General features: G+C 47.7%; 1 protein-coding gene and 1 non-coding gene across 2 annotated transcripts in view; one reads left to right on the forward strand and one right to left on the reverse strand.

Moving 5' to 3' along the window:
* The window catches only part of Gypc (glycophorin C (Gerbich blood group)), a 41,090-nt gene extending 16,587 nt beyond the window's left edge, over positions 1 to 24,503 (reverse strand). The window contains exon 1 of the mRNA XM_051202356.1: positions 24,188 to 24,503. Coding sequence (XP_051058313.1) covers positions 24,188 to 24,227 — 40 coding nt within the window. The 5' untranslated portion in view covers positions 24,228 to 24,503. The remainder of the gene's footprint in view (positions 1 to 24,187) is intronic.
* LOC127235206 (U6 spliceosomal RNA) lies at positions 1,918 to 2,027 on the forward strand. Its single transcript, XR_007835693.1, has one exon. It is a non-coding gene; the product is annotated as a U6 spliceosomal RNA (small nuclear RNA).
* Positions 24,504 to 26,412: the final 1,909 nt, after the last annotated feature.

A 26,412-nucleotide genomic window follows, 5' to 3' on the forward strand; every position in this document is an offset into this window, starting at 1 on the left:
TGCCCACCACAACGAGATGGTAAAATGCCATTGCTCGAGATACCATACACTTTGGATGCAGACTAGAAATCAATCTAGAACTGACGAGGAAACGCTTTCACTGCTAGCTATCATGCATGGTTCTGGAAGGCTCTATGCAGGCTGCTGGGTTTAGGGAGACATGTCATCAATTGTTTTATATAGTGTGGGATCTTGCATGATAACAACATCAACCTCCAAGATAAGATGTGCCTACTGGTGCACTGCTGACATGAAGGTTATGGGCATAACTAACCACTTTATGATTAGATGGTAGGCTTGTACCACAGGAGAAAATTTATGCTTGCTACTATAAACCTGGCTAAGAGCCCATTAGTTTGAGGCCATTCACCCTCAGAGGAAACCTACTGTTGTTATTTTGCTAAACAGTCATGTTTTAGCCTGCCTTCTAAATATAAATATTTATGATAATACCCATAGGTGAGGGCTTCTCATCAGAGAACCTTCTTTTATTTTTTTTATTTTTATTTTTTGCAGTGGATAGGGGCTAATGCATAGACTCATAAATTGTCAAAATACTGAGAACGTGTGACTCTATACCAACTTCCTGCCATGCCTGCAAGCCACAGGGGACCGTATGGAAAAGAAGGTAGAGAGGGTTAGACCCCAGCTGTAGGATGGAGAGTTCTTTTAAATGTAGTCTTCTGGACATGTCATGGCCATTGCATCCATCAACTCACAGCAGCTGTCCTTACCTCCATAAACTCCTAACATAATCAAGCCAGTCAAGGCTCTATCACAGAATCTTGTGAGGCCCCAACCCTAGCTGAAGAAATATTGGCAGTTGGTGGTAGATGAGGGAGGGCCAGTTTTCTTATGTTATTTTTCTTATTTTGATCACATTCTAGGAAGAAATCTTAACTTTTGCAAATCCCTCCTCATCCTAGAAGCTTTGGCTTGGCTTCTATTCCTTGGCTGCATGGTGTGAACATGCATTAGAATCTTTTAGGGTTCGAAATACTGTCCACACATTCATGCGTGGAGTTATTTGGGAAGGTGGGTCCTAATCCGTGGGGAGTAGGTCACTATTGTTATGACCAGACTGGCAGGAATGAGGGTTTTCTAAAGAGACACTTGTCTGTCAGGTAATTGATACTATGGCTCTTGGAAGCATTTCCTCAGGAGTCCTGTCCTATGGGAACAAGAAGGCTGAAACCCAGTGCACTCAGAGCAGAAGTTTGTTTTGAAGGGAGACATTTAACTGCGTTCTGACAAACTACCAGACCACTCTGTCAGAGAGCGTGGAGGCTGGACAAGGATGGGTCAGTGATGGGTAGGGCCCCACCTTGACCAGGACTGCTTAGGTATGCATAGCTCTTGCAATGAATTTAAATCTTCACCTCACGTCAGTGTCACCAGAGGAAGATGGCTGTGTGGGGGTAGAGATCACCGGGTCCCCATGTCTTCCATTACAGAAGTTGCCCTTACCATTCACTTGCCTCTTTAATTGGCTTATCAAGGATGGGCAGAGCCTGGAGTGTTGGAGCTGCAGAGATCCACTCTCTGACCCTAGTGATTCCTGTGATGAACTTCTGAAGGTTACACCCAGTCCTGGTTCCACTGTGCACTCTAAGCTTCCTGGTCATATGAACAAACCTCCACGTCACTTATCTCCGGCTACCCTGCCACAGCACCGTGGGCTGCTCCCTCTGAAACCACGAGGGACAAGAAACCTTGCATCCCTTAAGCTGTGCCTCTCAGGTGTTCTGTAAGGTGTAAGAGTAACCAAGACACACACATTTACGAAGGGAAAGTCCGCTCTTGGCTGGGTGACTGTACAAACCCAGGCCACAGAGCTCAGCTTGCTGAGTGACTCATTTATATAAATCCCTTTGTAGGGTTGGAGGAGGTGACTTGGCTGGTAAATGTAAGGGCCTTGTGCTTGCTTCGGCAGCACATATACTGCAATTGGAATGATACAGAGAAGATTAGCATGGCCCCTGCGCAAGCAAATGTGAGGACCTGAGTGTGAGCACCAGAATCTATGTTTTAAAGGAAAAGAAGCCAGATGCATACCTGTAACTCTACACAAAAATCCCTGGGCTTCACTGGCCAGCAAGCCTCATCAACCTGGAGAGTTCCAGGCTAGTAAGACTCTGGGTCAAACAAAACTGCTTCCTGAAGAATGACACCCCAAGCTGTCCCCTGACCTCTACAAGCACTTGCCATACAGGTGCATGCATTTCACAGTAAGCCTCTGTGCTTTTTGAGCTCCCGTAAGCACAACAGTGTTTCACGGCTTAGCCTGACACTGGCCAGGTGAACCAATGAGTATGGCTGCACATTGTGCCTCTGCTGCTTCCTAGCGGTTCTCCTATCGTTATTGCCTTCTGTGTAACTACTTAGCACATACTGGGGTTCACTAAACAGTGAGTCAGCAGAGGAACACTGGGCTTCCAGGGACGCTAATGGCTGTCATCTTTTAAGTTCCCGGCATGGACACTGGCTGAGGGGTGTGTCTTTTTCTTACATGTGTGCTCATGTGAGCTTTACACACACATACACGTGACTCAAGTACAAACCAGCAGCCTCTATGCAGCCCAGAGTCACACCACAGCAGTGTGTCAGTCCCTGCTTCCCACCAGCTCTCACTTCTCTAAAGGACTTAATTCACTTGAGAATACAATTGCATTTTCAGCATAATTAGGCAACTAATTACCTAATTACCTAATTATGCAACTTGGTGTCCTCGATCAGATTGCATGTGTAAATAATGATGGTTTAGTTAGCCACGATAACTAGCTCTAGGTTTATTTTCTGCACACAGACAGGGAGGTAGGTGTTCTTCCTGGGCAGCAGCAGATTCTGTGTCTATAACAAGCAGGACAGCCGGGCAGGAGGTGGAAGAAAGGAGTTTTGCAATCTTCACTTGGACAGTATGTGTGTATGTGGGTGGGTTATAGGTCAGAGGTCACTCTCAGGTTCCATTCCCCTGCATACTGTCCATCTTAACTTTTGAGACAGAGTCTCTCACCAAGACCCAGGGCTCTGCAATTGGACAGGTTCCTAACTGGCAAGTAAGTGAGCCTCAGGGATCCTCCTGTGTCCACCTCCCATGTTGGAATTGTAAGTGCACACCAAGCCTGCCCGTTTTTCTACTTGGGTTCTGAGGATCCGATTCAGCCAGTCAAGCTCCTGAAGTCAGCACTTTGCTAACAGTGACCTCCCTCGCCCTTGGAGGCATCATGACAGGAGGTTGAGTTTCCACAGTGCAAAGCAGAGCTGTAACAGGCGGGGTGAGCAAAGGAGGGCTGAGGGCCCGAGGCGGCAGGACAGAGCATGGTCCTAAAGACAAAAGTGCACTGGAACAGCACCCTGGAAGGAAGGAAAGGCCAGGCCGGGGAGCAGGAAGTGAGTGTCCTTCCTGTCCTTTCTGAAATGTTTCTTTTCTTCCTGTGACCCAGATGCTCGGAGAGAGCTTCAGGGCTACAGGGCTGGTGCTGAGTGTGCAGAGGGGACCCTCCCTCTCAGGGCTGTAGCCTGGCTCTCAGGAAACCACCCTGATAAGGACGGGGGTGGCGTGATACAGACTGTTCCTGACACAGAGAACTGCTTAGACCTCCACACACTGGATGTAAATTCCTCAGCTAACGAAGATTCCTAAACTGAGCTTAACTTTCCTGAAAGACTTTAGGAAAAGCTCTGTAATCTTAGGGTGTTTTAGAACTGAATTTTCAAGATGGACATTCATTTTACAAAACCCCAATGCTTTCTGTCATATTGGCCACAATTTGGCTAGACTTGGATTTGAAAAGGATGTGGCAGAAGGCAGAGGCAGGGTTTAAATATTGGGAGCACATTGGCTGGGTGGGGGTAAAGACAGCAGTATGCAAATTAAATAAAATTGCCCTTTCCAAAAGTCACCTCACAGTTCTTCAAGAGGTCACTGCAGTGGGTGACACAGAGAGCCTGGAATTTGGGGTCAGAGGTTTAGCAGGAGTGTTGTTTGTGGAGAGGACGTGGGACTATCCTGGATGGCTCCCTTGGGGTGTCATTTCCTACATGAGATCTCTTCTTGTTATCCTCACATGTGCCCATGTGGTAGAAGTATACACACAAATGTGTGTACACACTCAGAAAGCAGAAGCCTGGGCTTGGGCTATGGAGGATGAGATGGCATGATGGATGCTTAGGCTAGAACTCCCTTATCATCTGGGCTGGTCAGCCTTCCTGAGCGTTTCCCATGGTGAAATTTACCCCTCTTTGTCCCTCCAATCCCAACTGCTAAGTACCAGGGCGGGGAAAACACCCATGTGAGTCACCGGTTCACTTCCTCTTTGTATCTGGGATGCAATCAGGAAGCTACCAGCCATGGTCCCACCCCTGTCCTGTCTTTTGTCTGTGCTTGGGGGAGGACAAGCCATGTCTCTCCTCCAACCCTGCCACTGTTTCCCCTGCTCTACGGACATCGCAGTCTGTCACTCCTGTTCCATCTTAACCATTCCCTGGCCATGTCTTCTGATTTATATTTTCCCCCATTATTATTATTATTTTAAATCAAAGAAGTCATAAGCACATATATAATTCTTCCTCCTGTCAGCTGAAGTCCCACGACACAAACCAGTTGCTACCTAAAGTGTTTCTTTTATAGAAAGGAATAAACGTCCCCTCCCCAATCCCAGACTAATCAGAGGAAAGCCAACAAACTTAGACCCACTTTCACTTCAGGAGTTTTCAGGAGGTGTTTGAAATCTGGACCCCGGTAAAAGGGCAGGTAGACACAGTTTCCTGCTGCAATGACTCATCTCTCACCACTTATCAGGGGTCTTGCTCCTCAAAAGCAGCTTTAAGTCCTGATATATCCACTCTGGGGAAGGAGAGTCATGGAAACACCATTTCCTGACAGGCTGCTGAGATTATTTGTTTATTAAAGGTGAGGAGATTTTGTTTAATCAAACTGAATAACAGAATAAAATAAGTTACCAGGAAAGCCACTAGGCAGCTACAGGATTGGGTTCATTGTTCAATCAAGATTAAAGCCTCCTGCTGGGAGATGATCTAAAACAGGATAGGTTTCACATTCTTGTATTCTTTCAAAGTATGGGCATTTTCACAGTGAGTAGATGCTGAGAGGTTCTAGAAAGAGGGTGTGGTGGTTTAAGTAAGAATGGCCTCCATAAACTCATATTTGAATGGAGTGGCACTGTTAGGAGGTGTGGTCTTGTTGGAGGGAGTGTGTCACTGGGGATGGGCTTTGAGCTTTCAAATGCTCAAGCCAGGGCCAGTGTCTCTCTCTTCCTGCTGCCTGCTGATCTAGATGTAGGACTCTCAGCTACCTCTCCAGCACCATGTCTGCCTGCACACCACCATTCTTCCCACTATGACGATAATGAATTAACCTTTGAACATGTAAGCCAGCCCCAGTTAAATGTTTTCCTTTATAAGACACACTCAGAAGGCTTTTTACTCCTGGCTCTCAACTCTGGCTCCATACATGTCACCTGGAATTCTTTCAAAAACAACTGTGCTGGGCTGTGTATGTAGTTCAGTGGTAGAGCATGTATTTGGCACGTGCAAGGCTCTGAGTTCAATCCTGGTACCACTACAACAAAAACAAAATAAAACAACCTTGTCTAGGTCTTGTCCCATTAGGATTATTGACTAAAGCTGCAAGATCCTTGAGAAGCTTAATTTTATATAAACAAGACTGTTTTAGTGTAAGTGCATCTCAAATACTGTCTGCTGGACCTACAGATGTTCATCTGAAACCCCTAGATGTGCTAAGTCAGAGAAGGTTGGAAGCTAATGTGGAATTTGATGGTAGAATATGATGTTGTCAAGCAGTGTGTGTGTGTGTGTGTGTGTGTGTGTGTGTGTGTGTGTGTGTGTATGAAGGGCTAATGAAAATTTGCCTTTATGACAGGGCCAACATGGTATCTAATCTGACCATACCTTAGGTGAAATACCTTGACATTTCTATAGGAATCTAATGTCAGCATTAAAATGGGGATGGCAGTGACAGCTTCACAAGGAATTATGAACAGTTCCCACTTCACAAACAACCCTGTAATCCCATTGGGTCCCCATCCATAATGCCATGCTGGCATCTGTGGGCTCACCATTAGCTCTGCTCCCTCAATGTTCCTGACCAAGTGTTTATATGTTCCCGAGTATGCTCTGCAGCCAAGACCATCAGCAGTTAATCCTGCTGTGCTGTGTAGGAAATGAATGAGATTCCCTGGGTCTCATATCCGAGAACTGTGACTCTAGGGATAGGTCCAAGACCACAGCTGCTGAGTGTCTGGCCGAGGCCCACTTTATCAGCACCAACTGTGCAGTGCAGAGTCCCTATATCCCCCTGCAGCTGCCTGATAAGAGACTCAGCTACTGTTTCAGGCTTATCAGAGGCAGACCTGGGTGGAGGGGCCACTTCCATCAGCGTAAAGAGGGAGGGAAAAGGGTCCTACAAGGAAATATAAAGCCTTCACACTCACACAGCCATGGTAGCTGTCTGTCCCTTTAGCTATCCTCTGCACCTGGCTGGTGTGCATGATCCACCTCAGTTTTCACTCAGATACAGATCACTCCAGACCCTTCTTGATGGAGTAACAAGATGCCACCTGCATCCCTGCTCAAGAAGTAACTGGGGTTCAGAGCTGCTTGGGATCTGAAGCACAGCAGAGGCTGGACACAATATCCAAGAGGCCAAGCCTTGTAGGTGGAGCCAGCTGGGTCTCCTTAACTGTGTGTGTGTGTGTGTGTGTGCGTGTGTGTGCATGCGTGTGTACATGCACATGCATGTGAAAGCATGAGTGTGTACAAATATGCATAGTGGGGAACATGTATATGGTCCTTGCCATGAAGTCATTTGCCATTTTATGCAAGATCACCTGAAGTAGTCCACTATGACCTAAGGAAAAGATAACACAGACTGTGGTCAACCTGTGGGTGACGTACTTTGTGGAAAACATACGGATTCCTGTATTAGGCCTGCCATTCGCTACTGCTTGTGGCCATAGTTACTCTCTACTTCTTCTGTGTGGTATGAAATTTATAAGTACCTGTAGGTACCAGCCTTTCATACCTACCACAAGTTCCTGAATAGGAAAAGATTTAGCTGGCTCACAGGTTTAGGAAGATGTAGTCTTCCATCAATTTTCTCATTGCCCTGTGCCTATCCTGTAGCAGTGTGTCCAGCTGCACAATAGCATGCCTCTCCGTGACCCAGTGCTTGGTTCTTTTGCTTCCTTCAGATCTTTCTCAACATCACCTCCCCCAGTACCCTCTGGTCATATTCTGCAAAATGGCAGAAGCTCCCTTGGGTGGGAAGATGGCTTAGTTGGTAGAGTGCTTGCCTTCAAGCATGAGGAACTGAGTTGGATCTCGGGAACTCATATTTAAAGCAAAGTACGGTGGTGTTCCTGTAATCTCAGTGCCTGGGGAGGAAAGAAGCACATCCCTATGGCTCTCTGGTCAGGCAACCTTGTCTACTTAGTGAGATCAGGGCCTGTGAGAGACCCTGTCCTACTCAACCAAACCAAAACCTAAGGTGAATGGATGGTGTCCCAGGGATGGCAACTGAGGCTACCCCATGACCTTCACATGCCCATGCATACTCATACAGGCACATAACCACATTTGCATATGAATACATATGAACATGCACTTATATGTGTGCACGCGCGTGCGCGCGCACACACACACTCACGCACACACATGCTCCAGGGACAGCTCATAGGTGACTCTAAAATTTTATAAATCTATCTATCTATCTATGTATCTATCTATCTATCTATCTATCTATCTATCTATCTATCTATCTGACATCTACCTATTTATTTAGTGTGTGTATGTGTGTGTGTGTGTGTGTGTGTGTGTAGGTATGCACATGCTACAGAACTCATGTGGAAGTCAGAGGAAAGTCTGTGGAAGTTTGTCCTCTTCTCCATGTGGGTCCCAGGATTGAACTCAGGTTATCAGGCTTCACTTTATGGTAAGTGCCTTTACTAACCAACTGACCTCGCCAGCCCTTATGTGACTTTAAAAGCCATCCATCCTGGGAGCTGGGGAGATGGGTCAGTGGCAAAAGTGCTTACTGTGCAAGAAGACCTGAGATTGGACTCTGGGATCCATGATAAGAGCCAAGTGCGCCTGCTTCTATACCTGTATCTCAGTTACACAGCTGTGTGCTAGTATAACTCCAGGCTTAGCAAGAGACTCTGCCTCAGAGGGCTGAGGGCAGAGAGTGAAAGAACAGGTGTCATGTTCCTAGCCTACAGGCATGCACAGATGCACACACTTGCATACAAGTGTACATATACCCACACATCTAATGGTACCTGTAGATGACACCTGCACAGACCATCAGTGACTTCCTAACCTCAAAGGCCTGTCCCCACTGCTTGCTCAGCCCCAAAGTATGACTCTACCCTTGGTAGTCACTGGAGTCATGCCATGGAGACTGCTCTCCTGTCTCCATGCATGGATCACATGGATAAACTCCCTGTGGCACTTGTCACATCAGTAACAACACACTGTGTCACAGGCACAACTGGCAAGACAAGTCCAGTTCAGAGTCAGGAAGAATCCTGCCTATGTTTGGGAGTCAACATTTTATAACAGGCAGATACAGGCACGCTTAACCTCAGAGTGTCCACTTCCAAGCCTGAGGACTGCTTCCTGAGCGGGCAAACCTTTCAGTAGGAAACACGAAATAAGCCTGGTCTCGTACCTCCCATGAGGAAAGTTTGCCCACACTGGGGTGACAGGTACCATTTTGTGGACATTGGAGAGGGATGGTGGAGCCCCATCTTTATGGTTAGGGGGAGGCTGTCTGACTGGAAGTACACCTGCTCCACAGTTCCTTCCGAATCTACTCAGAAGAGGTGAGGGTTCTATGAAGGACAGTGGCAGAGCCCAGGGTGCCTGTTTTGGCAGAGGAGATGATGGGATGGCCAGGAATAACTCCAAGAAGTTGGCCCTTGGCTGGCAGCCTGGGCAGTGCAGATCAAGGAAAGGCATCAGTGTATTTTTAGGGACCAGTTAGATGGGAAATGCCTGGGCAGTCTTATGCTGCTGCTTGTAGCCGGTTCTTAGCTGCAGAGCTCCTTTCCACACTTTACCCATCCCTGAAGCTGGCCTCTGTGGAGAGCTGTAATGGGCTAGGTGGCAACTTGATTTGGAAGTTTTAGCCCTCTGTTGGTTTAAGTGAGGAGCTGGCAAGATTTTCTTTTCTTTTCTTTTCTTCTATAGAGCCAGAGAATGAAGAGTTTAGGTTAGGCCAGGACGTGGGCAGGGGTTCAACTCAGCCATCACACTGAAGCAGTATGATTCTAATAATACTTTACAAGCATGGCTAGGAGGACATCAGGGGGTAAAGGCTTACCTTGCATACACAAGGACCTGAGTTTAATCCTAGAACCCATGCACAAGTGGTAGTATGCTTGTATTCCCAGAGCTAGGAAGTGGGGTGGGCAGATCGATGGGGCTCTCTGGCCAGCCAGCTTCCTAATTGGTGAATGCCAGATCAAGGAGATACCTTGTTTCAAAGGAGGTGCATGGTATTCAAGGATGAACTTCTCTGGTCTATACATGGGTGTGCACACACACATACCCTTGCACAGGAACATACACACAAACATGCCCACACCCATACATTAAAAACACACGCAAAATAAACAAGGCAGTAGCTGGATTTGGGCCCTGGTCCACAGTTCAGATTTCTGGTTTTCAGGCCCACATCTCCTTGTCTTTGTAACATCCATCGACGGTACACCACGTAGTAGGCCTGGACTCTTTCCTCTGCCTTCAGAACAGTGCTCACACTGTTTAACCCAGGTCTGTCTTCCTCAAATTCTGAGGGGTTACAGCCTGGGATCCCAAGTGGGACTGCTACTATGTACTACAGGTGAAAGAATCTGTCTGTCCAGGGGATGTCACCACACATAGGGAGTTCTTGGCTATCATCAGGGCTTCCCAGAGCAAAAGGCAAGGTAAAAGAAACCAGACTTGCTTCAACCCAGAAAGCCACTCCTCTGTTCTCATAGCCCTGGGGACCAGGCAGGTGAGATGTAGCCAGGGATGCTTCCATCAGAGACAGCTATTTATCAAGAGGTACCACCCAGACTGGCAGCTGTCCATCAGTGGATAAAGAGCTTGCCATGCAAACCAGGTGACCCAAGTTGGGATCCCCAAAACCTTATAAAGCCAGACAGAGCAATGCACACTTGTGACCCCAGTGTTCTTAAGGTGGGATTCAGGGTAAACACAAGAGAATCCCAGGAAACTTGAACACTAAGTAGCCTGTGGTATGTAAAAAGGAAAAAGCATGGCGGGGGTCGGGTAGCACCAGCCTGGATACAGAAGGAATGAAGAAAGTTGTCTCAAAATAATAAATGCTGATGTGACGGCTCTGGGGTGCTCAAGAGCTGGAAACATGGGCTCTGGGGCATCTGCATGTTTGAGAACACCACCGGCCACACAAGCCTCTCACTGTGGAGTCCTCAAAGATGCGTTTCTCTTCCTTCAGCATTGTCTGTTTTCTCTGTGGGCAATAAGCATTGTTCACTACGATGCTTAAAAATAGATTGTTACAAGTCAGCTCTCAAGGATCTGGGATTCTTAAGTAGGAAATGGCCCAAGGGTAATTACCAAAGCCTGACACAAACAAAGGCACTTTAGCATATGTGAAGGAACTTTCTTTCAATCTTGTGAATGAAAACTCCTTTTCTAAAACTCATTTCCTGCACATGAGAGGGCTGGTGTTATGGAGGGGTCCAAAGACAGCCAGGAAGTTGTGCTGACTGAGTTCAGAGGGGTGCTGTGTTCATTGATAGGGTGCCACAGAAAACACCACCCACCGCATAGGAAGACGGGCACTGCCTCGATGCGTCTGGAGGCCAGGCAACTTCTGCATACTGCAAAGACTTGGCACAACATTCCCCCCTTTCCTGTTTGGCATCCCTCCAACTCATCTTGACTTAAGTGATTCTCCAAGTTACAACATCAGCCAACACAGAAACACTGAGAGCTTGCTTCTCCAAGCACAAGGGGTGTGTGTGTGTGTGTGTGTGTGTGTGTGTGTGTGTGTGTGTGTGCGCACGTACATGTCCGGGTATGTGTTCAGGCCACAGGTGAACCTTAGATGTTGCCCTTAGGTGTCATTCATCTTTTCATCTTGTTATGTGAGGCTGGGTCTCTCCCTGGCCTGGGACATTCTTCTCAACTATGTGAGGCTAAATGGCCAGCAAGCCCTGTAGAACCACTGGTCTCTGCCTCCCCAGCACAGGGATTACAAAAGTGTACCACCATGTCACACTTTTCTAAGGATTAAAGTCAGGTCTTTCTGGTTGCATGGCAAGTGCTTAACCCAGTGTTTTATCTCCCTAGTCTATACATACCAAGTGCTGATTCCACTAGGTAAGACTACATTGTGTCAAGAAGAAGTTCAATATAACTTAGTATTAGCTGAAGTTGAGACCAGGGTGAGTTCACTGCATGGAACTACTCTTCAAATATCCAGGCTTCTGAATATTTATTATGTATTATATAATATTAGGTATTAACCCAGTCACTAGGAAGACATTGAGCAATTTGGTCCCCAAGCTGAGTCTGTGACAAAATGCCCTTCAACAGAACTGGATGCTTAGAATTCCAGTCCAGACATGTACCTGCTGCTCTGTGGGAAGGGATACTAGTGATCTTCACTTCTCAGTCTGGAGAATGGTGACAGGGTGGCCCACTGCAACTCTGCATACTATGAGAATGGATCCACTAACTAGCTCACCAACGTCTGTGGTTTTCACCCCAGAATTCTCTATCCAGCTTCTCTTTCAACTCTCCAGATTTCCTTTAACTTTTAAAAAAAAATCTATGTATTTTATTTGATTTATGAGTGGGTGTGTGCATGTATGTCTGTATGTGTGCCTGTGCTCATGTATGTACAGGTACCTGCAGAGGTCAGAAGAGGGAATCAAATCCTGGAGCTGGAGTTACAGGCTGTTAAGGGATGCCTGTGTGGGTTTTAGGATCTGAGCTCAAATCCTCCTGAACAAACAGCAAGCCCTCTCCAGTCCCATGCTTTCCAAATTTTCTTCATGGTATCAATCTGGGATTGCTGAGGTGAGGCTAAGAATTTTCTTCAAAGGTAGCGCATACCTTTAACCCCACCACTTGGGAGGCAAAGTCAGTCAGATCTGTGAGTTCAAGGACAACCTGGTCTATAGAGTGAGTTCTAGGACATCCAGGGCTTCACAGAGAAACCCTGTCTGGAAACATCAAAACAAACAAAAAATTATTGGCAAAATGGCACACTGGGGTCTGGTCAAGGTGAACCATGAACCACGATGAGAATGTTTTGTAAGTTCACCTGGCAGAAATCAATCCTCTAGAAGGCTCCACTGAGATCCCAGTACATGGTATCTTCATGGAGAGCAAAGCAAACAGTGGGTAACTGCCCTGGCTCTGAGAGGCATGGGCTACAAGTTTATACCTCTCTCGACTGCACTCTCACAAGGGTGCTAAGGAGGTGTGGCTCCCAGCCCTCTCACTTCCTACTCAGCTGTCCCACATGGAGACTCTGTCTTCTGTATTTGTCTGCTTCAACTAGGACCATTATAGAATTGTTGCTGTTGGCACTGAAAAGATAACCAAAAATAAAAACAATCTCGGTAGAGATTTTAGGTAAGACCATCATTTTTGTGAGTGTGACTTTGGGTGGGGACCTCAGTGGGAAGCCATTTCTTTTGGAATTGCAGGGACACGTGGCCAGGATAGCAACTCTGTTAGATATGCCTGGACTAGGGGAGGCTGTGCCAGGTGTGTTCCTATGTGATACAGACCTCCTTGGTTCTTTTGTGGTTTTACAGCTTGACTTCCTAACCAATCAACAGTAGCCACGTGCCCTGTGTCTCCTACAGTCATCACACATACAGGATCCACTGGATTAAAGCCATTGTTCACAACCTTGGGAGATGGCTCAGTAAGTAAAGTACTTGCCTCCGAAGTGTGAGGACCTGAGTTTGAATCCCCAGCTTGCCCATAAAACTGGGTGTGGTAGTGTAAGGATGGAAAAATTTAGCCTAAGTCTCCCTAGACTCTGCCCCCTAGCAGTGAGTAGGCAAAAGGTGAAAAGGTCATTCTTGACAGGGCGGTTTATGGACAGCACCTGTGAGTGAATGAGAACAGGAAATGAGCCGTACCACACTACCCAGAAGCCCTAGCGAAAGCAGACTTCCTGGGCAATGCTCGGGCTTGGATAGTTCAAATTGATTGGTCCACACTGGATGCTATGAGATGATTGGTTTGTAATGCGCAGGCTTTGTTGTAACCCTATAAAGCTGCCTGAACCCTGTACCCAGTGTGCCCAGTCCTCCACCCCACGTGGAGTATGGCTGCAGACCCCAGTGCACTGGAATATAAAAGACCTTTATGCATCAAGACTGATTCTCGTGAGTGATTTGGGGGTGCCGCCTTTCCTGAGTCGGGGTGTGAGGGTTCAAGCCCTCTGCGGGTCTTTCATTAGCATGTCTGCAGTCCAAGCATTCCTACAGTGGGAGGGAAGGTAGAGACAGAGGGGGCCCTGGGAGCGTGGAGGCCATCTAGCCTAGCATGCACTGTGAAGAAAAACAAGAGATAGTAACTCTAATAAGGTGCAAGGTGAGGACTGGCACTCAAGGCTGCCCTCTGATTTACCCACCTGTGCCACAGCCACAGCATTCTCTCTCACACACACATACACACAGTATCACATATAGTGGTTCTGGCGTGGGGGTATTCCAGGAACCAACAGAGGACATTAGTCTCTCTAGACAGTAACCCTAGCAGGCATCTGTCCACTGTTTCCCCACTAGGGAACAAAGCGTGGACTCACTGGTAGGACCCACAACTATAAACGGCCGCTGTGTATCTCTCTGTGGACAGTACTGACAGCTGCTGGTCACAGATGGGCAAGCCAAGGTGGCTAAAGGAAGAGAAGCACCTGGGGGAGGTAGAAGGAAAGTTTTGTGGGTTTTTTTTTGGGGGGAGGGGCAGTACTGTGCCTGGTAGCATAGGCTTCTTGTCTCAGCTACCTGATAGGTTGAAATAGAAGAGTTTTAAGTTCAAGTCCTGTTGGGTTACTTGTTGAGTCCTTGTCTTAAAATTTAAAAAATAAGGCTGTGGGTTCAGCATGTATCTAACATACACAGGATACCAGTGTCATAAAAGGGTTCAGGAGCTGGCTCAGTAAAATGCTTTCCTTGCAAACAAAGGGTCCTGGGGTTGATCCCTAGAGTCCACGTAGAAAGCCAGTTGCACCGGATACAGCAGATAGGGATCTCCAAGGATTGGGGCAAGCTAGTCTAGCCACAACATTGAGTCTGAGTTCAATGAGAGGCATTATCTCAAAAATAGAGTGGAAAGTGATTGAAGAGAACAGATACTATTGACCACGTGCACATGCATACACACACATGCCCCCACACATGAATACACAAACACACATGCACCACACTCACCTAAAGAAAAGAAAAGAATATGAAGAAATAACGGCCGTTCCTTCTGGGGATGTGGGAATGACCTTGGCTCTTACTGGAGTCAAGCAGAAGGTCCCTGCATGGCAGCTGACCAAGTTCTGGGGAAGAGGAGACACATCTGGTATCAAGGCTAGAGTGTTGATGATACAGAGCGGGGCTTCGGAGATAGGGGCTTTTGGAATCCCAGCTGCCACCATTACAACCTGGAATTAACGTCTACGCACACTGCATGGTGGTTGAATGGAGGACTGCATGTGTATCCTTGAGTTGGACGGTGCCAGCCCTTGCCATATGCCACTCACTGCCTTCCCTTGTGTGTCCTGGCCTTGGGCTTTGCCCATCTCTGACTGCAGTGATTAAAATGTGAATGTCCCCTATTGGCTTATGTGTTTGGAAATTCTTGGTTCCTCTTTGGTGGCACTGTTTTAGAAGGTTTGGACTCTTGAAAGACAGCCTAAGGTTAATAGGCTAAGTCCCACTAAGGGTCTGCCTTGAGGCTTATAGCCTCACTCTACTTCCTGTTTGTGCCCTGCTTCCTGACTACTGTAACAGTGTAACTAATCTTCTCCTGCCTCCATGCCTTCCTAGCCATGATGGACTAACTCACCTTGAAGTGTGAGCCAAAATAAACCCTTCATCCCTTAGGTGGCTTCTTGTCAGGTATAGTTACAGCCCCAGGAAAAGTAACCAACACACTAGACCACACACCAAATGCAAGTGATCAGTGCAGCCTCTAGACCAGCTGTTCTCTGCCTGTGGGACCAAACCCTTTGGTGTCACACATGAGATATCTTGCATGTCAGACATTTACATTATGATTCATAACAGTAGCAAAATTATAGTTATGACGTAGCAATTAAAATAATTTTATGGTTGGGGTTTCCACAACATGAGGAACTGTATTAAAGGGTCACAGCATTAGGAAGATAGAGAACCACTGCTCTAGACTGTCCATCAGGGTTCTTTCTCCCTTTCTCCCCATCTCCTTAACTACCTTGTCGGTTGTTGAGTCTCCTAAGTATTTTCATGCCACCGCCTTCCCTAAAAAGAGTCTGTAGGTCATTTTGTTCTCGATTTTCCTTTTCTTGGAGCACACTTGTTATTCACTGTTTTGTATATAGTTTTGTATTAAGCCTAAATCTTTTCTTTAGACTAAAAGGGGAATTGTAGTGAGATAGTCCTTCTGTGGCACTGACCACGCCCATTGGGGGTGGAGCCATGGGCGGAAGTGAGCTATGGAAGGAGGTCAGAGGGGGCCAGGAAAGGCGCTCTCTTTCTGGCGTGACTCGGACAGGAGAGGATCGGGTTGAATTTCCTGGTGTTCATCTGTCTAGGTTGTAAGTTATTTCTCCCTGAATAAACATCTATTCGGCCTATTTGTTTATCCTGATCCTTATTTACAGCAATAAGAGTCCTTTTACACATATCTTCCATCCACTGAGCTACAATTCCTCAGTGAAACCACTGTTTCTGGAACAATGAACCACAATTCTCAAACTTTTAAATGAAGAGTAACCCGATTTCATAGAAGCCAATGGAAGGGCTGGCGAGATGGCTCTGTGGGTAAAAGAGCTTGTCACACTAGCCTGATGAAGGAAGTTTAGATCACTGGGATGAACAAAAAGACAGATGTGGTGGCTCACATCTGTAATCCCAGCACTCTCACAGTGAAACAGGAGGCAGGGTGACAGCTGCCCAGGAGGCTTGTGGACCAGCTAGTCTGGGACATAAAGAGCAGCAGAAATGAGTCCATGCCTCAGTGCAGTGACTGGGCAGAACTGACTCGAGAGTTGTCGTCCCCTGACCTACACATGTCATCCTCTGATCTTCACATGTCATCCCCTGACCTTCACATGTCATCCCCTGACCTTCACATGTTGTCCTCTTATCTTCACATGTCATCCCCTGACCTTCACATGTCATCCCCTGACCTACACATGTCATCCCCTGACCTACACATGTCATCCCCTGACCTACACATGTCATCCCCTGACCTTCACATGTTGTCCTCTGATCTTCACATGTCAGCCCCTGACCTTCACATGTGTGCTTTAACATGCTCCCTCTCCATTCAATTAGTAACAAGCAAAATCCTTACAGAAGAACCCTAAAGAGAAAGAGATAGAGACAGAGGTATAGAGATAGGTACACAGGAAGGAAGGCAGGCAGGCAGGCAGGCAGACAGACAGATGTGGGAGGGCATCCCAGCTTCTGGGCCACAGAGTGCCTTCTATTGGGCTCTAATCCTATGACCTTAGGGATACTTTCTTTCTGAAAAATATCAAATACTATATTTTATGGCTGTAAAGATAAGTGCACTCTTTGCTTTTCATTGACCATTTTCTCCCTTCTGAGTTTTGTGACCCTCTAGCAGTACTGTGAATTTTAATTCCTGTGTCCTAGGGATGGGTGGAGCTGGCTGAAGCCCTCCTACACACTCTCAGCGTAGTGGGTGAGGAGACAGGAAAAGAGAAGGAGGGACATTCAGGGCTGCCTGCAAAGTCCCCTGTCACCTCGCTGGTTTCAGTGCCATCACACGCAAAAGGGAGATAAAAATACCTCCCCTGAGGCTGCTCGGGGCTGAAATGAGATAACTTACACTGCACACAGGCGGTATCGCCTCTCTGCTTTGAGTCACGGAGCAGTCATGGTTAGAGGAGGAGGGCTCAAGAGAGGCGCACAGTTGATGAAAAAAGAAAACTAAGACTGTGAAACTGACTGGGGAAAACAGGGAACACGCATGGCACACAGTCATAGCTGGCATTAATTTTCCTAAAATGAGAGGTTCTGCAAAAACGGAAGGAGAGCCATTGAGAGGTCATATCAGCTCCAGGGCAGGATCCAATAAAGCAAGGGCCCGACTCTCCTCACAGCACCCCTCAGGAGCCTGGTGTGTGGACAAGAGGGGAGAGAGAGGAGGAGAGGCAAGGAGAGAAAGGGGTAGGGGAGGTGTCATTCCTCAGGAAGAGGAGGGGAGGAGGGAAAGAGGAAGAGCCGCTCTTCAAGAAGAGGAAGAGTGTTCATTCCCAAAAGGAGGAGAGAGAACAGGAGGGGGATGGGAAGGAGGGAGAGGGAGGGAGAGGCCTGTCTTCGGAGAGAGGGAAGCCAAAGCCTGGGCCATGCCTGAGGACTGCTCAGAGGCAACGCAGAGGACAGAGCAATGTTGCTTGGGAAGACACTGAAGGGCAGAGTTCTCCAGGGCAGGGGCAGGGAGGAGCCTCCACTGTGCACAGGTTAGGAGACACCTGAAATACTAGAGTAGTTATGAACTTGTACCTGGCATCATTCTGTGCACATGGAGGCCACAAGTATTGTCTGTGGGCACTGTCTACTTTGCCTTTTGAGATGAGTTTTTCGTTGATCTAGACCTATCCATAAGGCTAGGCTAGCTGGCCAGAGAGCCCAGAAGTATGCCCATCTCCACCTCCCTAATGTGAGTCTCCATGTGTTACATTTTCTTCTCTTTTTTTGGTGTGAGTTCTGGGGAAATCAAACTTAATGTCAGGACAAGTGTTTTAACTGACTGGTTTATCACCCATCCTAGGGACCATTCCTGGGGACTGTTAATACCTGTCAGGAGACACTTGGTACTCAGAATATACCCTTTATATAGATAGCATCATCATCCCCTTCATTGGATCAAGATTAGCTATAAAATGCTACGACTCAAGGCAACATGACAATGTGGACCCCTTGTTAACACATGAAGAAAACAGCAACAGTAGAGTGCTCTCTACATTCAGGTCCTCGTGGTAGTGCCAGGGTTCCATAACAGGTCCAGATTCCAAACCCCACTCACAGCTACTGCCAATCTCTTCATCACTAGTGCATTGATGAAATCTATTTGGGATACAGGGAGTTTTAAAAATGATTGGGGAGGGCTTGGGGGGGTGGTCCAGTAGGCAAAGAGCTTGGCTCATGCATGAGGACCTTAGTTTGACCATTTCAACCCATGTAAAGAAAAGAAATATAGGACATGATGGCATGTACTTGCGATTCCAGCAGGAGGAGGAAGAGGTAAGAGGATTCCCAGGGCCCCGTAGTCAGAGAGCCTAGACTCATTGGCTCTAGGTCAATGTGAAGTTGTATCTCAACAAGCAAGGTGGAGCCCAGCTAAATGGCTCACTGGGTAAAGGTATTTGCCATCAAGGCTGATGGCCTGAGTATGAACCTGGAACCTCATATGACTCACATGGTGGGAAGAGAGAACTGATTACCCCAAATAATACATGTGTACACACACACACACACCCCACATAAACAAACAAACAAACAAACAGATGATAGATAAATAAAGCTGACAGCTCCCAAGGTAGGGGTAGACAAGGTGTGTGGCACCCAGGAATGACACTTGAGGTTGTTCTTTGCACCCCTCCCCACCTACATGAAGTTTCCCCGCCTCACACACATGCCACCTCAGTTGCTGAAGAGGAGTCTAAATCTGAGGCCTCTAGCCCTACAGAACGTTGCAAGCCTCTCCAGTGACAGAGAATCCCCAGCAAGTGAGCTCTGCTGTTCAGTGGACACTCAGTGGGCCCAGCACAAAGGACAGAGAGGCACGATTGCTCTACCAGGTTTGGTGTGGGAAGCCATCCTTTCCTCCCGTGTGACACAGGTGAGGATTTTCCAGTTTGGAGTCCCAGATGAAGCTGGGGTTACAGGTCAGCTGGAAGAGTGGGCCCTGGGAACATGCACTGCCCACGAAGGAGGAAGGCAGGTGGAGTTTAGTTGACGGCTCCCTGTGGAAACTGCCTATTAGCACCACCATGATGCAGAGTCGAGGCATGAGTGTGTGCCAGGGCAGAAGGGGTTAGCTGGGCAGCACTGTGCATCACAGCAGTGACCTCAAATAGAAGTGCCTTCTCTTGGCCCTGCAAAGGAATCAGCAGCATAAGAGAAGGAGTGTGTGACTTAATGCAGAGGGAGATAAGCAAAGACTACACAAAAGTGTCAGCAAACAGTGTCACTGAGGGGCCGGGAAGAGGGCTTCAGTGTGTCCCCATGACCCCCAGAGCCTATGTCAAAGCCACAAATGTCAGAAGTAGCAGTGTAGGCACCTACAACTCCACTGAGGCTACAGGGAGATGGAGGCAGAGACAGGAGCATTCCCAGAAGCTCTTGGGTCAGTTAGTATGGCTTAGGAACTGGTGAACAGCAAGAAAGACTCTGTCTCAAACAGGTGGAAAGTGAAGAGCAACACCCTACATTGTCCTCTGACCTCTACATACACACATGCTATGCATGCATCTGAACTGCTGGTATATACTCCTAGGGAGGGAGGGGGAGGGATAGAGGGAGGGAGAAGGGGAGAGAAATGGATGGGAGGTGATAGAGGCAAGGGTATTGGGTATCAAGGCAAGAGAAAGAACTCAGGGTTAGAGGTCAAGGTGACAGTAAGCCTATTCCCAAGCTTGGGGGCTCCCTGTGGCATGGAAGCAGCTGCACACAGGGCTTTCTAGCAGCTGGTGTGAGGCCTTGTCCAATCCCCACCTACCCCCAGATGGAATCCAGTCTTGGGCTGGGCTCTAGCCAGCAGGCAGGAAAGAGGCCCATTGTCTGTTTCTACCATGGGCTAAAGGGTTGTACAAAAAACATTGTTTTAGAAGAATGTACAAAAATTAAAATTTATAAAACTGAGGGCAGTGGTCAGAACTCCCCCAGAAGGTCAGATGATATAAGGATCTAAAGGAACCACCAGGCCAGGCTGAGAGGTCATGGGGGAGGAGGAGGTAAGAGCTGGATTCAGCCGTTGTGTTCTTAGCATGCCATGCCCTTGGCCTTGACTCTACTCATATCAGCGTCTCAGCTACTGGCCTTTCAGTATAGGTCAAGTTCTGTCCTGGGAGCTATAGGGGTGACTGACTTCTCAAAGACCTTTCTAGCCTTTGGCCCTGGAATGGTGCCACCTTTGAGCTTTAATGTGGCCTATATAGTTACCACCTGTTTCTGAATGGCTGGCTCACTTAACACTTCTTTATGCCAGGCCCTCAGCAGGAGACCGGCGTGGGGAGAATGTGGGCACAGAGCCACTGGGGAGGTCAGATTCTTGAGAAGGGGCAAATGCAGGACCCACTGTAGGTTTGTTTGGTGGATGACTTCCAAGGCTGGGGAATTTTTTTTTTTAATGAGTTGGACTGCATAAACAAGCTCCTGATAGTGTTCAGGGGAGGGTAACCCAGACATCTAGGAGCTGGATACAGGTTGTTAGGAGGGGTGAAGCTGGAAAGGCAGATGTCATGGGCAGATGCATAAGGGCCATCGGGGAAGGCTACAGGTAGAGTGGGGCAGGTCTGACCCCAGGAAGAGAGAGACAGTGTTAGTAGGTGGTCATGGATCATATTTGGAACACAGGCCTGACTGAGGAGCTGTCACAGAAAGCAGAACACCTTGCCTTGCACATGCTCAATGGCAACAGGCATTTTAGTGCATTGACACCCACTCAGGTGGATCTCGGCTGTCTATGTCTGACAGGCCCCATCACGAGCCTGGTTTGTACTTAGCATGTTGGAAGCCTGAACCAGCAGTCCTTCTGGATCCTCCATCATTTCTTCTGCCAAATACCCATTACTGCAAGCATGCTGGAGTGATCCAGGCAAGGCCCACACCAGGCCCTGACCTAAAAGCACTGATATTATTGTTATACTAGTAAAAGCCAGAAGTAATAGCTTTGCCACCTGCTGTTGGGAGACTGCTGAGGGGACCCACATCTGCAAACCAGGCTTGCTTTCTCCTAAACAACCACCACTAGGCATGGCTCCAGGTCATTTCTGTTCCCCAAGTGGATATCATGCAGTTGGTTGATATTCCCACCAACGAAAGAGAAAGCTGAGGCGCTGAGATATTGGGATTCCCCCCAAAGTCAGTGAACGCCCAGGTCTGACACCACACAAGGACAGATAGATAGATGGATGGACTAGGCTCTGGCGGGCACTTCCCCTAAAAGTAATAGCATGCCTTATCAGCCATAAAACGTGCTCAGAGTCTCTTGCAATTAGAGAGGCATACTCCAAAGTGACCACATTTCCTATCCATCAATTCAGCTGAGATGGGGAGAGTGAGCAAGCCTGTGGGTGATTTGCTGTCCTCACAAATGGTCATTGACATTAGAAACTGGTGTAGGACTGGAGAGATAGCTCAGTCCATAAACTACTTGCTAAACAAGGGAGAACCGAGTTTGATCACTAGGACCCATGTGAAAATGCTGGTGTAGTGGTATATATTTGTAACCCCAGTGCTGGGGAAATAGAGACAAGTAGATTCTGGAGCTCACTGGCAAGTCAGCCTAGCCTACTCAGTGAGTTCCAGGACAGTGAGAGACTCTGCCTGAAACAGAAGGTGAAAAAAAAAAAAAAAAAAAAAAAAAAAAAAAAAAAAAAAACGAGAAATGATATTTGAGGCTGCCTGTGGGCCTGCAGGTGTGTCAGCACAAATAGGTACATCTGCACACTCATACATGTACACACACACACACACACACATACACACACACACACACACACACACACACCTGTCAGGACCTTCAGGAGGAAAGTTTCTAAGAATATTTTTGTTTGTTTGTTTCTAAAAATTTAAGAATATTTTAAACACACACAGTATTTGTCTCACAGATTAAAACTTGGTATAGGGCACTTTATCCTGAGCTCTTACCATCACACACAGGTAAAATTCCATGTACAAAGATGGCTCCAATTATCCAGCAATAAACCCACTTGGTTTTCTTAACCTTTTACACACACACACACACACACACACACACACACACACACACACACACACCACAGAATGCCTCTTACCCCATAGCCCTCTGCTTCCCAGAGTGTTTTGCAAGCCTCTAAAATACTTGCCCAACAAGGGTCCCCTGGGAAAGATCTAGCTGCTTACTGTGCCAGCCCCACGAGACTCCTAATGTCCCCAGTATCTAGAGAGATTGCACAAGGGTTGAGATGTAATTTCATTTGGCACTTCTGGTTACCCTCTCTGCCTCTGCCAGCGACAGCAAATTCTATATAAAGCTGCCAAACCTGGCTTCTCTACGCTAAGCAGTGACCCCTTTCAGCCAAGGGAAAGTCACCAGACTGCCCATGCATAACTTGCTGGTAACGGTGATAATCAGGCCTAGAAGGAGCCCTAAACTCTGCTGGGTCCAGGCTGACCTGACAATTTTCTCCACTTTGACCTCAGGCACTGAATAGCTACAACTTTGTCATAGAGACAGGATACAGACACACCCTGTCTGAGTTAGCAGCAAGAAATAGGGCTCCAGGGGTCTCCCATAGCAGGGACCCTGCCACAATCCAGTGGGGACAGTAATCTGGAGAACTATATGGGCAAGAGCTGTAACCCCATCAGTCCCAGAAGTGAGGTGCTTGCAGCTGTTGGCCAAGCAAGGTCTAAAACTGAACACACGTGTTTGTGCATTCACACACAAGAATACAAGTCAGTCACAGACTGAAATAAATGCATATGATTCCTGCAGTCCGTGCTCTGATGAAGTTCGCCTTGAAGTGCTAGACATTTGTGAACACCTGCTACATCTCAGCCTTGACGCTCATGCATGTATATGCATCTCATTCTTGCATCTAATGAGAAATATTCTATGAAGATCCCTCACTTCGTGGACGCTGAAATCAGAGCTGAGAGATGTGTGAGATGATCCCAATATGGGCAGCATGCAGGACAGCATGTACTGGTGACGTGGATAGGCACACAGTCACAGCCATGGATGGGCACACAGTCACAAACCATCAAAATAAGGTACCTATCCAAAATAAGACAGGGGCACCGAGAGGGTGCCATAGGCCTTATCAAAGAGTGGTGGCAGACCAGGGGTGTAGTTCAGTTGATAGCATGCTTGCCTAGCATGCATGGAGACCTGAGTTCCCGCTTTAGTGCGGCATAAACTCTCAGTGTCGCCACATACCTGTAATCACAATACTTTGGAAGTGAAGGCAGGAGGGTCAGAAGTTTAAAGTCATCTTTGACTACATGGCCTGGTCTAATCCACAAACTAGCCCCGAGTTACATAAAAAGGTCTCTGTAATCCCTTATTGACTTACTATAGTGTTAGAGAACACCATGTAGGCTCTGGGTAAATTCTCTCTTAGGTGAGGGGTAAAATGGATAAACAGCTGTGTTCTTTTAGAAACAGCACTTTAGATTTCAAAAGCCCCAAAGTAACCAAAGCAGAGACCAGGGCACAGAGAGGCCCATCAATGTTTCCTACATCCGGAGACTCATCGGAGACTCATGGCTCCTGTCACCAAGAAGTTAAAGCGTTTAAAAAGATAGTCGCTTTTGTTTGTTTGTTGTTTCATAATCCCAAAGAGTCAAGGAGAGCAGATCCCACAAAGTCTGTGCCTGTCCCAGGGCCAGTGGGCCAGAAAGAACTGTTGGAGATTTTTGGAGTTTTTCCGGAGTTGGCCAGAGTTCCCGCGGCCACTTGCCTTGGGGTGGGGTGTGTGTGTGGGTGCCTGGTTGCTGAAGTCTCGGCCTCTCCCTCCCTCGGGTCCCGGACCCTTCTCAAGCCCCACACAAAGAAAAAGCGCGCCGCCGCGGGGCTGGTGGCCTCTTTGGGTGGGGGACAGCCACCGGGCCAGGGCGCCTGGCCTGCGGTTCGCGGGCTCGGACCCCGCGCGCTCTGTGCGCCACAGCGCGACCCGGGTCAGGCGGGGACCCGGGACAGTCCCGGTACTCACCATGGGTCGTGGGAGGCGGCATGCTCTGGGGACTGCTCATCGTCACTCAGCGGGGAGACACGCGGTGGGCACACTGCGGCGGCGGGGGACCCCAGCTCCTGGACCCTGCCTCTGGGTTGTACCTGGGGCTCCCGCTCCGCCGGCCAGCAGAAGGGAGGGGCTCCGCCCCAAGATAGGCACACTTCAACTTTTTTTTCCTACAACTTGGCCATGAGGTTCCCACCCATTTTTTTTTTTTTAAACACACACCCGCCCACTTCCGAACGTTTTCTTCTGTGCTCTAGCGCTCTAACTTTCTGCTCAAGACTGACAATTCTCCCCGTGTTTCTGTTTCCATCTGCCATTTTCAGATATAAAGCTTGTGGTTAGACCACCCCCCCCCAGCCCCCATCTCACTCCCCCGTGTGAGCGCTGGAAAAGTCCCACGTGAGACCCAGTGGCCTGGCTGGGCACTGTCCAAATAGGGGCAGACCAGCGTTCCAAGCCTGGCTTGGATGCTGTGCAGCCAGAACCAATCTAAACATTTCTTCTTTATAAAACTATTTCTCTCAATTAACATTAATTATGAATATTTGTAGGGTATGGCACAATATTTCAGGAAATACATAGGCTGTGTACTGATGGTGTCAATTAACGTTCCTAACTATTTACCAATCTTTTACTTTTGGAGGCATCCAGCTCAGGGTGTGTGTGTGTGTGTGTGTGTGTGTGTATAACATTTTAGATTCTACAAGACAGATGGTACTTGTATTTGATTCTCTGTGTCAGGGTTAGTTTCCTTCACAGAGTGCCCTTTCCCTATCACCCAACAAGGTCACCAGCTTTGTCATTATCTCAATAGCGCTGCGGTTTTGCAAGCTTGAGGACCAGAGTTTAGTTCTAGTGTCTTAGCTACTTTTCTAGTTGCTATGATAAGATAAGGTTTATCCTGGTTTGTGGTTTGAAGGTACTGTCTATCATTTCAGGGAAGGCATGGTGGCAGCAGGAGCTTAAGGCAGCGGGTCGAATTGTATCACCAGGCAGGAAGCAGAATGGGGGGGGGGTGCCTATACTTCCCTTACAGGCCTAGCCTAATCAATTAAACAATAAAGAAGCCAGATGCACAGTGGCACACACTTACAGCCTGAGCATTGAAGTGGAGACAGGTAGATCCCTTGAGTTGGTTGGTCAGCTAGCCTAGGTTGCTCACTGAGCTCCAGGATACTGAGACACCCTGTCTTAAAAATCAAGGTAGATGGTACCTAAGGAACAACCACTGAGGATGACCTCTGACTTCCACACACACATGCACCATGTGAACTGAAGTACCTTCACCTCAGATTTTTCCTGAATTTGTCATCACACCTGTGACATTGACACATCAGGGTTACAAGTATATCTAAGACTTTTGATGTGCTCAGAGCTGTTGATATAGCCATTCACGTTTCAATCAAGATGACCAGGGGCAGCCTTGGAGCTTCTTGCCAGAATTAAGCACTGGCTTTCGTACTGGTATTAATTCTGTGATGAGAAACAGTTGTGGTTGCATTCGTTTCTGTTCCTATTGCTGTGATAAGACACCCTGACAAGAGCAACTTGAGGAGAAAGAGTTTATTATGACCCACAGGCCAAAGGCACCGTCCATTCCTGGGAAAGCCTTGGTGGCTGGAGCATGAGGACCCTGGGTGAGTTGGTCAGCAGTCCGGAAGCAGGGAGCCATGATGCCTGTGCTAGGCTCACTTTCTCCTTATGCAACTCAGAACCTCTGCCCCCAGAATGGATGCCGCCTAGATTTAGGGGGGATCTTCCATACCTCAAACTAACCTAACCTAGGTACTCTAACACAGACACACTCAGAAGGCCATCTCCAGGGGGACTGTATATGCTGTCAAGTTGATAATTAACACTAACCATCCTACACGAGAACTCATCAGTAATATCAATGCTAGACCCCAACACAATAATACTCTCCAAGTGACAGCTGGAAGGGTGGCATCGGCAGGTAGAGATGACATTGAACATTAAATCTGAGATCTGACCAAGGGATACCTTGACTAGGGCAGGAGAGGAGAGACACTATTGGAGATGTACAGATAGACAGTGCCATTTTGTCACACAGAGCAAGTGCTATAGAATAGTATGCAGCGAAGCTGGAGAGTGTTGAGGGGGTAGAACCCCACAGTGCAGGCCGCTGTGGCCAGGCCCGGAGACAGTGCAGGGCTTTAATTCAGTCCCAGAGGCTGGAT

Source organism: Phodopus roborovskii, unplaced genomic scaffold (assembly GCF_943737965.1).
Source record: "Phodopus roborovskii unplaced genomic scaffold, PHOROB, whole genome shotgun sequence".
Taxonomy (NCBI): Eukaryota; Metazoa; Chordata; class Mammalia; order Rodentia; family Cricetidae; genus Phodopus; species Phodopus roborovskii.